Source organism: Chlorocebus sabaeus, chromosome 11 (assembly GCF_047675955.1).
Source record: "Chlorocebus sabaeus isolate Y175 chromosome 11, mChlSab1.0.hap1, whole genome shotgun sequence".
Lineage (NCBI taxonomy): Eukaryota > Metazoa > Chordata > Mammalia > Primates > Cercopithecidae > Chlorocebus > Chlorocebus sabaeus.
The window spans coordinates 32,003,494-32,018,241 of NC_132914.1; the positions used below are offsets into that span (position 1 = coordinate 32,003,494).

The 14,748-nt window shown below is 42.2% G+C and overlaps 1 protein-coding gene across 9 annotated transcripts in view; it reads right to left on the minus strand.

Moving 5' to 3' along the window:
- The window catches only part of DENND5B (DENN domain containing 5B), a 201,460-nt gene that overhangs the window by 35,465 nt on the left and 151,247 nt on the right, over window positions 1-14,748 (minus strand). For all 9 annotated transcript variants that reach the window (XM_073020604.1, XM_007968100.3, XM_037990158.2 and 6 more), the window contains 4 exons: window positions 14,248-14,341; window positions 7,569-7,700; window positions 5,817-5,969; window positions 4,884-4,962 (listed from right to left, as the gene is read on the minus strand). In XM_073020604.1, coding sequence (XP_072876705.1) covers window positions 4,884-4,962; window positions 5,817-5,969; window positions 7,569-7,700; window positions 14,248-14,341 — 458 coding nt within the window. The remainder of the gene's footprint in view (window positions 1-4,883; window positions 4,963-5,816; window positions 5,970-7,568; window positions 7,701-14,247; window positions 14,342-14,748) is intronic.

The window sequence follows — 14,748 nt, forward strand, 5'->3', positions numbered from 1 at the left end:
CCAGCTATTCAGGAGGCTGAGGCAGGAGAATCGCTTGAACCCAGGAAGTGGAGGTTGCACTGAGCCAAGACTACGCCATTGCACTCCAGCCCAGGCAACAAGAGCAAAACTCCATCTCAAAAAAAAAAAAAAAAAAAAAAAAAAGGAAAAAAGGCAGCATTTCCATTCTCTTCAGTGGAAGGGTTCTACACCTACGCCCTGTCAAAATCCATTTCCAGTTACTAGTAGAACCTTGTCTGAAGGTGCAAAGTTTAAGAACTGGCTCAACATTTTTCTTTATTGTTACTATTTTTTGGAGACAGGGTCTTGCTCTGTCACCCAAGCTGGAGTGCAGTGGTGGGATCACAGTACTCACTGTAGCCTCAACCCCGTGGGCTCAAGCGATCCTCCCACCTCAGCCTCCCAAGCATCTGGGACCACACGTGTGTCACTATACCTGGCTAATTAAGACAAAAAACATTTTTTTTTTTTTTTTTGCAGACAGGGTCTCACTATGTTACCTCGGCTGGTCTCAAACTCTTGGGCTCAAGTGATCCTTCCACTTCGGCCTCCCAAAGTGCTGGGATTACAGGACTGGGTCACCATACCCAGCCTCAACACTTTTTCTTTTTTTGAGACAGCATCTTGCTCTGTTGCCCAAGTTGGAGTGCAATGGCATGATCTTGGCTCACTGCAACCTCTGCCTCCTGGGTTCAAGAGATACTCATGCCTCAGTCTCCCGAGTAGTTGGGATTACAGGTGTGTACCACCATACCCTGCTTACTTTTATATTTTTAGTAGAGACAGGGTTTCATCATGTTGGCCAAGCTGTTGTCGAACTCCCGGCCTCAAGTAATTTGCCCTCCTTAAGCTCCCACAGTGCTGGAATTACAGGCGTGAGCCACCACACCCAGTCCTCTCAACAAATTTAAAGGTTAAAACTTCTGAGTGATGTGTTAAGAACACTCTTTGTTCTAGGACCAATTGTATTCTGAAATTCTTTCTCTAAAATAGGATGTCAAACTACTAGGTGCAGTGATCACTAGGTCAAAATTAATACTGCCTACCCACTATGGTCCTCTTGCTATCTTTCCATTCCTCTACAACCCTTAAAATGTCTCTGACTCCTGTTTAGTGCTGCTTCTGAAGACTCACGATAATAATCCAGCATCTAGTCTCATCATGATTCAATGCTAGTAAGAATAATCTTCAAACCCATCATAAATCTTTTTTTTTTTTGACATGGAGTCTCACTCCATCGCCCAGGCTGGAGTACAGGGGAGCAGTCTTGGCTCACTGCAACCTCCATCTTCCAGGTTCAAGCGATTCACCTGCCTCACCCTCCTGAGTAGCTGGGATTACAGATACCTGCCACCATGCCTGGCTAATTTTTGTATTTTTAGTAGAGAGGGGGTTTCACCACGTTGGCCCGGCTGGTCTCCAACTCTTCATCTCCAGTGACCCATCCACCTCGGCCTCCCAAAGTGCTGGGATCACAGGCATGAACCACCGTGCCCGGCCCATCATAAATCTTCAAGGATCTTTCCTAAATATGACAATGCAGACTGTTTATTGCCATTAATTAGGAAGCTTAATAATTGGCAAAAAAAAGTACTTGGTAGAAAAAAATTCAGATTTTAAAAACCGTTAATTTTTGCATAACTGCAACTTATTCCTTAAGAATGAGAGATTTCAATTTAAACTGATGTTTTAATACATATTTTATATTCATATATATATATGTATATATATTTTGAGACGGAGTCTCACTCTGTTGCCCAGGCTGGAATGCAGTGGCGTGATCTTGGCTCACTGCAACCTCTGCCTCCCAGGTTCAAGTGCTGGGATTACAGGCATTGAGTCACCACGCCTGACCTCATTTTTGTTTTTTAACAGAAAAAGTGGCAGAGGAGATGGACACTAGAGAATGCTTTTAAATTTGATCTGAATCTTTATAAATATAGTTACAGTCAGAGACAGCAGAACCTTGGCATTCTGATTGCAGGAGCTCCAGGGCAATGTAGTCAACTCATATTCCTAGCTGTCTGATTAAATACATTTAAACACTAGGTTTCTAACAATAAATACTACATTTAGGGTAGTGTTGCCCTCTAGGGGCAGTGAGGGAAAAGAAATTAGGGTGAACAAAAGGGTCTTCAGGCTGGGCGCAGTGGCTCACGCCTGTAATCCCAACACTGTGGGAGGCCGAGGCAGGTGGATCACGAGGGCAGGAGATCGAGACCATCCTGGCTAACACGGTGAAACCCCGTCTCTACTAAAAATATAAAAAATTAGCTGGGTGAGGTGGCAGGGGCCTGTAGTCCCAGCTACTCAGAAGGCTGAGGCAGGAGACGGGTGTAAACCTAGCAGGCAGAGTTTGCAGAGAGCTGAGATTGCGCCACTGCACTCCAGCCTGGGCGACAGAGAGAGATTCCGTCTCAAAAAACCAACCAACCAACCAACCAACCAACCAACCAAACAAACAAAACGGGTCTTTAAGACCAGGCATGGTGGCTCACACCTGTTATCCCAGCACGTTGGGATGCCAAGGCAGATGGATCACTTGAGGTCAGAAGTTCGAGACCAGCCTGACCAACATGGAGAAACCCTGTCTCTACTAAAAATACAAAATTAGCTGGGCACAGTGGTGCACGTCTGTAATCCCAGCTACTCAGGAGGCTGAGGCAGGAGAATGGCTTGAGCCCAGGAGGCAGAGGTTGCAGTGAGCCGAGATTGTGCCACTGTACTCCAGCCTGGGTGACAGGAGCAAAATTCCATTTCAAAAAAAAAAAAAAGGTTTGGTTTAAATCATATTTGTAAAGCACTCTTTTTTTTTTTTTTTTTTTTTCCTGAGATGGAGTCTTGCTCTTGTTGCCCAGGCTGGAGTGCAACAGCACAATCTCAGCTCACTGCAACCTCCGCCTCCCAGGTTTAAGCGATTCTCCTGCCTCAGCCACCCGAGTGGCTGGGATTACAGGCGCCCGCCACCACGCCTGGCTAACTTTTGTATTTTTAGTAGAGATGGGGTGTCACCACGTTAGCCAGGCTGGTCTTGAACTCCTGATCTTGTGATCTGCCCGCCTTGACATCCTAAAGTGCTGGGATGGTAGGTGTGAGCCACTGCACTTGGTCAATGCACCCTTTTTTTTTTTTTTTTTTGAGATGGAGTCTCGCTTTGTCACCCAGGCTGGAGTGCAGTGGCACGATCTTGGCTCACTGCAACCTCCGCCTCCCAGGTTCAAGTGATTCTCCTGCCTCAGCCTCCCGAGTAGCTGGAATTACAGGCACACACCACCACGCCCAGCTAATTTTTGTATTTTTAGTAGAGATGGGGTTTCACCATGTTGGTCAGGCTGGTCTCGAACTCCTGACCTCATGATCTGCCAACCTCGGCCTCCCAAGTACTGGGATTACAGGCATAAACCACCATGCTCGGCCCCTGCACTCTTTCTTAAACTGTGTTAGGCTTATGACTTTTTGTTGTTGTTGTTGTCTTGAGATAGAGTCTAGCTCTGTCACCTAGGCTGGAGTGCAGTGGCATGATCTCAGCTCACTGCAACCTCCGCCCTCCCGGGTTCAAGCGATTCTCCTGCCTCAACCTCCCGAGAAGCTGGGACTATAGGCATCCGCCACCACCTGGGCGAGGTGGCTCATGCGTGTAATCCCAGCACTTTGGGAAGCTGAGTAGGGCTGATCACTTGAGATCAGAAGTTTGAGACCAGCCTGGCCAACATGGCGAAACCCCGTCCTTACTAAAAATACAAAAATTAGCCAGGTGTGGTGGTGGGCACCTATAATCCCAGGTACTTGGTAGACTGAGGCAGGAGAATTGCTTGAACTTGGGAGGCAGAGGTTTCAGTGCGCTGAGATCACACCACTGTACTCCAACCTGGGTGACAAGAGGAGACTCCATCTAAAACTTCTGAAAATCCAAAGTAATCCATACTTTATGAAAAGGTTCCAAAATGGCCGATTCAGTATAAAGCATTTTATCTCCATTAGCTTACCACAGTTACTTCTACTTTTTTGTGAAATAGATGGTTATTTTATATAAAGAAAAGCATGTGTTGTTGTGAAAAATACACAGTAAGTAAGAACACTTAGCTTTAGAAACCCTACATAATTCTAATTAGCTAAAAAATTATGACACTTCTAACATATTTTCTATAAATTGAAGAAGAGATTCAACTCCTGAAATTTTTTGAGACATATGTACATATTTTTTCCCTGAAAGATCACTAATGATGGTTATAAAACTTTTTTTTTTTGAGATGGAGTCTTGCTCTGTTGCCCAGGCTGCAGTGCAGTGGCACCTTCTCGGCTCACTGCAACCTTTGCCTCCTGGGTTCAAGCGATCCTCCTGCCTCAGCCTTCCGAGTAGCTGGGACTACAGGCACCCACCACCACGCCCAGCTAATTTTTGTATTTTAATAGAGATGGGGTTTCACCATGTTGGCCAGGCTGGTCTCGAACACCCAACCTCAGGTGATCTGCCCATCTTGGCCTCTCAAAGTGGTGGGATTACAGGTGTGAGCCACCGTGCCTGGCATAAAACTTTTAAGAAAAAAAATATTCTGATGCTACTGAGAGTAATGTATCCTTGCATGGCCATTTACAATTCATTGGGGGTTTTCACATGATACCTTGCTTGATCAGCATGACCATTCCAGCCTAGGTAATCTCATTTTCCCTATTTTATAGATGATGAAGCAGGACTTCAGAAAGGGCAAATAACTTTTTCCAGGTCTCACAGTTAGTCAGTAATACTGCTCCTTCTACTTTATCCCATTATTGGCAAAATGAGTAAATTTTAGCTTGAGAGAGAAAGAGATCAAGACAAGGCCATATAGTATTGAGTCTTCTCAGAGTCCGATGCTGCTAGTTCTTTACCAATGATGTCATACCTGGTGATTCTGCAAGGTGCTCTTGTTTCTCTTCTCTGTCCTGAAATTGAATTAAATGTGACCACAAAGCCGACTTCCCCTGAAAGTACAAGGTGTGTAAAAATTTCATAAGAAGTAATTCATCATAAAATAATTTCTCATCCATATTCCAATAGCCATTTAGAAGTTTGGTGACCCAAGCTTATTCATTCCTAGCTGTATGACATTCTGAGCATCTTCTGCATGTATCATAAAGGTCATCCTTTGCCTCACTGAGAAGACTGGCAAGAGCCTGGGGAAAGGAAGCAGCTAAGCAAAGGGCCAGCATGGCAGGCAGAAGATTTCTGATGTCTGCTAGGTTGTTACTTAGTTGTATATAATTAGGGCTGTCTACACTGGGTACATTAGTAACCATGGGATTAAAATGCTCTAGCAGCACAGAATGTACTTGTGTACATCTATATGTAAAATATGTTTGGATATATGGAGTGGCAATAAAACAAAAAAATAGAGGTGAGAGGAGAAAGAGAAAAAGGGAAGAAGAAAGAAACACGCACACATCAGAAAAAAATCAGAAAGGGAGACTAGAGAGACGAAAGCAAAGAGACCATTTGAATTTTTTCACCCTGAATTATTAGATCTAACTTAAAATGGCAAGGAACTATTAATTCTGGACAGTGACAAAGGCAAACATTTAATGGAACTTACTAGGGATACAGCCTCTGCAATGATGTGCTATTTCATCCTTTCCTGCTTAGCAGGAAAGATCCCCAAACCACCTCCTGCTCATGGGTTATATTTTCTTGTTCTGAAATTAAAATGTCTGTGGCATTTTTCTAGTCCCCTTGTGACAAAAGAGCCTATTTGTTTTTTAATGACGTATTTTTCTCCTTGTTACATTTCTTCACAGGGCTCTTAACTGGCCATGTCACCAGGACCTCCTAAAACTGTTACCTGCTTGACCTGCAAGCCATGGCTCCATATCCTCTCCAGCAGGTCACAGAGGCTGGCGATCAAGGTGTTCTCCTCCAGGCCGGTGATGTTTGCTTCTCCATGGCCAAGTTCCACTGCTTCGTGTCCCATCTTCTCCACCAACATGCGCTTTGTCTAAGAATATCATGTGTAGTCATAAGGCACCCCAGTAGTGAAACCAAAAACCAACAAGTCAATTACTGAAGTAGGAGACTTGGTTTCCCTTCATTATACTCTGTTTGCAGATTTGTAATCACCTTGGGAAAAAATCTCTTAATCTTGGTGGTCAACTAATTGGAGTAATATAATTTATATGTTACTATTTTGTCAGAAAAATGTAGTGTAACTAAAGAGAAAATAAGATAATATTTGTAAGCATCCCCATGTTGAAAAGATGCTTATGTACAACAATTGTCAAATTATTAACTTCTGTGATATTGGGGAATTACAGCAGACCTAGAAAATGTACTGTCAGGGTTGGGTATGGCGCTCACACCTGTAATCCCAGCACTTTGGGAGGTCGAGGCAAGTGGATCACCTGAGGTCAGGAGTTCGAGACCAGCCTGGCCAACATGGTGAAACCCTGTCTCTACTAAAAATACAAAAATTAGCCGGGTAGTAGTGCCACACTCCTGTAATCCCAGTTATTTGGGAGACTGAGGCAGAAGAATCGCTTGAACCCAAGAGGTAGAGGTTGCAGTGAGCTGAGATTGCGCTACTGTGCCAGCCTGCTGGGTGATAGAGTGAGACTCTGTCTCAAAAAACAAAATACAATAAAAAAAGAAAATGTACCGTCAGAATATGGAACCCCATCCTGCCACCACAACTTGCCCTATCACTGCCCCAGCATCTTAGCATACTAAAGATTCTTGCACTTAGTTTGATTGCACTTAAGTAAAAACCAGAATACAAATGGGCAGCTCTAAATTTTTTGAGAACTCTAATTTGTGAATGAACCAGGACTTTCCTTCTCTTTTCCTTTTTTATCTTTTCTTTGTTCATCAAGCATACACCAAAAAATGCAAAGAAAATGGAAATCAGTTTCATGTAAGTTAATTTGCATCAGTCTTAGTAGCTTTTATAAAATGTAAAATGAGAGAGAATCTAGCTCTTTTAGGCAAGAACTTTAATTCACCACTATATTCTGATGCTGAAAATAATGCATTTATTGAATATGCAGAGAAGGTACTCAAGAAATGACTGTCAAATAAATAAATAAAATTATTAGCTAAAATGATGTTTTAAGTTTTGTCAATTTGTACTGCTACCTCCAAAAAACACAAGTTTCTGAGAGAAGAATGTTGTGCAATATACACAAACCTACAACACAGCCAAGGTATTTTTCCTTATGGGGACAAAAACCATGTATAGGCACAAATAAGGCTGTACACAGGTGCATACACAGACACAAGTGCTGCCTTTCACATAAGATGACAACATTCCTGACGCAAATTATGAGTGGCTTAAGACATCCGTTCATGTTGGTGAGGAGGACAGCAATGTCTGAAAAAGTGAGAAAAATGATACAAGGCTCTCATGTCATTGATTCTGTGGGCAATGAAGAACCCATGGAGGTTCAATACCCCAGTAAAGAGTACATGAGGTCAATGCCACAATAAGAGTTTTCTTCTAGCAAAATTACATGCTTAAATGGGGGTTAACTCAGTTCATCTTAGCCTCACACATGGTGTAAACATGAATGCACACTGTCTGGCATCAGTGAATAATACATACCTTCATTCTACATTCTTTTAATAAGCCTTCTACGAATTTACAGTTGGTCTGTGCAATCACTGCAGGAGAGAGGTCTGACAGTTTGGGTTGCCTCAGGTTTTTTCCTAAACTTCGTGCCTCTTGCATATATTTCTAAAAATTAAGGAGTATTTTTAATGCATAAACATTAGCTATCCTTCTAATCTTCTTAACCTTATACAAACAAGTGCAGAGACAAATGAAATGCAAAAAAGTCTGTAAGTGTATGCGCATAACAACAATTAATGTTTTAGTGCACCAAAAGACAGAGGACACTCATATGCCACCCCACAACAACTGTTAACTCCTGTGAGAAGTGACAGAAACCCCATCACATTGAAACTTATTCAAAGTGAGATGACATTTCATTTTGTTTAGTCTTTTCACTGGGAATACAAAAGGTTGTGATTAGTCAGGATTGTGGTTGGGACAAAAAAATTTAGGTGTTTAGATTACAAATCCAAGGTTTTGCAGGAGCCCAGTGGTTCTCAGATCACCGATTTCCTCCACTCCTTTCCCCATACAGCAAGACTTAACATACCTCTAGCCTCTTGGGCAGTGCTCTCCAATCTAACCCTTTGCTCTATAATCAAGTCACAACAGTAAAATCAGGAACTTCAGAATCTGGTTGTAACTAATTTTATGACTCAGGCATATCAACTAATGTTTGTGCACCTCAGCTTGTTAAATGGGCATAAAACATGCCCCCCTACCTTCCCAAAAGGCTATAGGATCACTCTGAAAAGCACGATGGTGGCCTCTTTCTGTGATGTTTTTGCTAAAGCCCTACCTTGCCTTGTTCTATAATCAAGAGAAAGTGAATTACAGTGTTACTTTTGGGGTTTTTGGTAACTCTAAGGTATCACAGAAACTTAACCAAATGCTCTTGAGCTTTGGTTAGTGAATTTCTATTAAAAAGAAAATCACTACATATGATTAGTGCAAGACATGTGCTCTCTCTCTCCTTTCTATGCTGTCTATAAAGGTTCATCCAGGGGCTGGGCGGTGGCTCCCGTCTGTAATCCTAGCACTTTGGGAGGCCGAGATGGGTGGATCACCAGAGGTCAGGAGTGCGAGACCAGCCTGGTCAACATGGTGAAACCCCGTCTCTACTAAAAATACAAAAATTAGCCAGGTGTGGTGGTGGATGCCTGTAATCCACCTACTCGGGAGGCTGAGGAAGAAGAATCACTGAAACCCAGGAGGTGGAGACTGCAGTGAGTGCAGATGGCGTCACTGCACTCCAGCCTGGGCAACTGAGCGAGACTCCATTTCAAAAAAACAAAACAAAACAAAAAACCAAAAAACCAAAACAAACGAACAAATAAACAAAAAACCCATCTGGATACCTTGTGTTTACATCAGGATCACAGGGCAGAATTTTCCAAAAAGTCCAAGTGTCTTAGGACCATATTTAGAAAATAACTGCTCTACAATATATAGTAAAAGCAGCAGTTTATTGGCTGGTAGTTGGGGGGCAGCAGGGAGACTGAGACGGCAAGCCAGCACATCCTCCCACAGGCACATATGTGAAATCTGTCCTTACTATCTTCAGAGGAGAGCTTGGTATGATAAAAGAAGATGCGTAAAATCCTTTGCATTCTTTAAAAAAGAGAGTTTGTACATTGAATATATTTCTCATTTGGAAGAAAACTAATCTGCTAAGTCTGGTACAAATAAAAAAAATCCCACTGATTAGGGATTCAACTAATCAGTTTACCTGCTACCTCCCAATCCTTGTGATGAAAGGCAAAATTAACAAAATAATGTTTTTTTTCCAGTCCAATCACTTTTACAGTTGTCTCTAATTCTCAATTTTCCCTTATTTCTTTGACCCTCTTAAAAATGTTTGAAGCAGACGCCAGGCGTGGTGGCTCACACCTGTAATCCCAGCACTTTGGGAGGCCGAGATGGGCGGATCACAAGGTCAGGAGTTCGAGACCAGCCTGGCCAACATGGTGAAACCCCGTCTCTACTAAAAATACAAAAACGTGACAGGCGCCTGTAATCCCAGCTACTTGGGAGGCTAAGGCAGGAGAACTGCTTGATCCTGGGAGGCAGAGGTTGCAGTGAGCCAAGATCGTGCCATCGCACTCCAGCCTAGGTGACAAGAGTAAGACTCCATCTCAGAAAAAAATGTTTGCAGCAGAAAGAAGTATAAATAAATGTTATGGGAACTGCAGAGTTTATTTTAATTTTATTTTTTGGGATGGAACCTCGCTCTGTCGCCCAGGCTGAAGTGCAGTGGCGTGATCTCAGCTAACTACTACCTCTGCCTCCCAGGTACAAGTAATTCTCCTGCCTCAGCCTCTTGAGTATCTGGGATTACAGGCACGTTCCACCATGCTCGGCTAATTTTTTTTTTTTTTTTTTGAGACGGAGTCTTGCTCTGTCACCCAGGCTGGAGTGCAATGGCGTGATCTCGGCTTACTGCAACCTCCACCTCCCAGGTTCAAGTGATTCTCCTGCCTTAGTCTCCTGAGTAGCTGGGACTATAGATGCACATCACCATGCCTGGCTAATTTTTATATTTTCAGTAGAGACAGGGTTTCACCATGTTGGTCAGGCTGATCTCAAACTCCTGACCTTGTGATCCACCCACCTCGGCCTCCCAAAGTGCTGGGATTACAGGCGTGAGCCACCAGGCCCGGCCATAATTTTGTATTTTTTAGTAAAGACAGGGTTTCACTATGTTGGTCAGGCTGGTCTTGAACTCCTGATCTCGTGATCTGCCTGCCTTGGCCTCCCGAAGTGCTGGGATTACAGGCGTGAGCCACCGTGCCCGGAGTTTGATTTTTAAAATCTATCAACCATTACCAGCAGAGAAGTCAAATGTAACAAGGTCTATAGAAATGGTCTGAAGGTTAGTTTTATTTATTTATTTTTTTCTTGAGATGAAGTCTCGCTCTGTTGCCCAGGCTGGAGGGCAATGGCTCGGTCTTGGCTCACTGCAAACTCCGCCTCCTGGGTTCAAGCAATTCTCTTGCCTCAGCCTCTCAAGTAGCTGGGATTACAGGTGCTGGCCACCACACCCAGCTAATTTTTGTGTTTTTAGTAGAGATGGGGTTTCACCATGTTGGCCAGGATGGTCTCGAATTCCTGACCTCAAGTGATCCACTCACCTCGGCTTCCCAAAGTGCTGGGATTACAGGCATGAGCCACCATGCCCTGCCTGTTTTTTGTTTGTTTTTTAAAGACAGAGTCTTGCTCTGTCGCCCACGCTGGAGTACAGTGGTACAATCTTGGCTCACTGTAACCTCTGCCTCCTGGGTTCAAGCGATTCTCCTGCCTCAGCCTCTCAAGTAGCTGGCATTATAGGCACGCGCTACAATACCTGGCTAATTTTTATATTTTTAGTAGAGATGGGGTTTCACCATGTTGGCCAGGCTGGTCTTGAACTTCCGATCTCAAATGATCTCCCTGCCTCGGCCTCCCAAACTGTTGGGATTATAGGTGTGAGCCACCACCCAGCCCGAATATTTTTTTTGTTTGGTTTTTGCTTTTTTGAGACAGAGTCTTGGTCTGTTGCCCAGGCTGGAGTGCAGTGGCGTGATCTCAGCTCGCTGCAGCCTCCGCCTCCAAGGTGCAAGCAATTTTCCTGCCTCAGCCTCCTGAGTAGCTGGGACTACAGGCACATGCCACCACGCCCGGCTAATTTTTGTATTTTTAGTAGAGACAGGGTTTCACCATGTTGGCCAAGCTGGTCTCGAACTCCTGTCCTCAAGTGATCCGCCCACCTCATCCTCCCAAAGTGCTGGGATTAAAAGTGTAAGTCACTGCGCCTGTCCCCTGAATACTTTTTAAAGTCAATTATTGGATTAAAAATTAACCACTGTCAGCTGGTTGAGGTTGCTCATGCCTATAATCCCAGCACTTTGGGAGGCCAAGGTGGGAGGATCACGAGGCCAAGAGATCGAGACAACTCTGGCCAACATGGTGAAACCCCGTCTCTACTAAAAATACAAAAAAAAAAAAAAAAAAAAAAAAAAAAAAAAATTAGCTGGGCGTAGTGGTGCGTGCCTGTAGTCCTAGCTACTTGAGAGGCCTAGGCAGGAGGATGGGGAGGTGGAGGTTGCAGTGAGCCGAGATCATGCCACTGCACTCCAGCCTGGTGACAGAGGGAGACTCTGTCTCAAAAACAAACAAAAAATTAAGCATGGTTTAAAGTTTATGTCCTGTTTTACATAAATGAAAACAAGCTAGATTGTGCCTGTCCTATGAGTGACCAACTTACTGAGCCCCCAGTACATATGGGGCAGGTACAGTTATTAGCCAACAGTGGATTCCATAGGGCCATGTGCAAAGTCTCCTTCTGGGCATCTCTGCTGGAGTCACAGAACTAGCAACATTCCATGGACATGCACAGAAAGGATACAGGGGGCGGCAAAAGGCCTCTCTTCACAGCAAGAAGGGAGGCTGCCTCTGCAAGTTGCAAAAACAGAGCAACTGCCTTTAAAATAAACAAGTGATGATAAAAATATCATCTGAAGGAAAAAACATATTTCAAGATGAAAAATACAGAACAGAAAGACACTTTTCACAAGAAATGCTTTTATAATACAGTCTAGAAGTAACCCCAGATTTCTTCTGAGATTACTACTGTGTTCTTCTTTATTTCTGCTTAAGAACAAATGAAACAAACCACTAGGAATTACCTATGAAAATATATCCTGTTATTTAATAAACACTGCACGAACTGCTCTTTAATACAGGCTCTCCCAGAATTTTCTAATAAACACCCTAGCCCTTTACCTGGTGTTCAACTTGTGAAGAGAAGACCATTGTACAATAGATTTAGGCTAGTATGACATAATGGGCAGAAAATATAAGCAAGATTTCTAAGTGACTTGTTGCCTCAAGTGAACAGCAGTTAGTGAAAGCTGGCATGCAGGGTAAATGGAAAGAATATTGGCCTAGAAGTCAGGAGTCCTGGGCTATAGGCCCAGCTCTGTCTTTGTGTGCTTTTAACTCTGGGCAAATCTCTTGGACTTCAATTTAATCATGTCAAATTGGACAAGATGACCTTAAAGATTGCTCTTGGCACTGAGATTCTATGTTGATGACTGAAATTTCTGACCACATAAAATACAGACTAGGAAGGTGAAATTAAAATTCTGTGGAGATAAAACCTGGCAAAAGAAAGGCTATTTGAAATTGAATCACATCTGTACTTCTGGAAAACGCTTAAATAAAGGGGAGTTTGTATATTTAATACATTTCCCCCTTTGAAGTAAGGCGATTTGCTATCTAGCACAAAAAAAATCCCACTGATTAGAGACCCGAATGATTAGTTTTACATGTCAGCAGCATAGAATTACTCATATCAGCACACACAAAAACAAAGACGGAGTAAACATATCAAGAAACAGAGAGCAAAATGGGGAGTGTGAATTCACATCGCAAGGTCATGTGAGGCATTCTAGAGCTATGTGCACTCACACATGTGTAACATTCAAGTAACACCAAAGACAAGATTGGGGGAACATCTGGTAAAGCACTTTTAAGCAAAGAACATACCAGGCAGCACTCAGAGAAGGATTTTTTAGGAAGTCGTGCAGGAGGAGGTGGACCCTGATCCCACTCCCAGAATGCCATGGAGTTCTGACAGACCAAAAGTTCCCCGGAAGGCTAAGAGGATGGAGAAGTGCCAATGACAGAAAAGCAAAAAAGAAAAGGATAGGGAGAAAGAAACAAGCAGAACAAGCATGCATATGATAAAATCACAGCAAAAGAGAGGGAAGGGAAGAAAATACAGTAGCCAAAAAAAAAAAAAAAAAAAAAAAAAAGCACTACACAGGTGATGTTTCAGTTCTTAATAAAATGTTTAAAATCATACATGTACGAACACAAAAACAAAAGATGTTTGGGGTTATGTTTTCTGCTTTATTTTTACAAATTTGATTCTAGAAAACAGTTAACAGGTCTTCTGACTGGATTTCTCTTTTGATCATAAGAAACAAAACAATCAGGCTGGGCATGGTAGCTCACACCCGTAATCCCAATACTTTGGAAGGCTGAGGCAGGAGCACTGCTTGAGCCTGGGCAACACAGCAAGGTACTATATATATGTATACTGGCATATACATATAGTGGCAGATTTCACACAGAAAAAAATCAAAACTTACTTGTAATTATTCAAATGGGTAATTATGGTCTTATTTTCAAACAGTACAAATAAAGTGTAAGGATCTTAATTTAAAAATAGTTTTCAAACACTTTCAAAAATATAAAGTAGATTTAAAGATTCAAGAAAAAAAAAAATGGTGCCAGCAAGCCAAGAACAAAGCATAGGCAAGTACATCACACTACTTATTACAATTACGCTTGAAATTTAGAAATGTCTAGGCTTCTCATGTAGACAATTTTTCTCCCAATATGAGACATAGTAACTGAAAATTTATCCTAAACTTGATCTTTACTTGATGTAATACACAGAAAGACTTGTTTTAGAGCCTTATTATAGATGTCTTAAAATTACAAAAATGGAAAAAAGGATGTTTTCTGCTATATGCCCATACAAAAGGATTAATATTTTAAACTATAACTAAACAGTTCTTTTTTTTAAAGAACATTAAGAATCTACACAATGACATCTGCTAGAAGGAATAAGCCTAGTTCATGACACTTGCTGTGAGGCACCCCAGGAAAGTAGATCACATACCTCCCTCAAGTCGTTGTCCAGCCCAACATGATCAGAATGCTGGCGAAGGCGTTCTTTCCTGCGCTGTGCAGTGGCACTCCGACTTACCCAGCGACTGAAACAACCAAATTATTTAAAAATGTGTTCCTTATATTTAAAATAGAATCAACCATTCAACACAAAAGACTGACACACACATTTTTACATCAATTATTTAAAAAATATATAGCAGCTTTGTTAAAATATAATTAAAATACCATACTATGCACCCATTTAAAACACACAACCAAACAGTTTTTAGTATCTTTCCAGATACATGCTGTCATCATCACAATCAGAACTTTTAAAAACTGAGGTCAAAAAGGCACAGAATCAATACACTTTAGATACTTACATACATAACAATAAGTCAAACATTAACTGAGTTAGTCCTTGATTATTTTAAGACATATAATAGTAATGCCTTGACTTGTTCAAAGTATTATGAATATTTTTTAATACAAAGGAGAATATTCTCAAAAC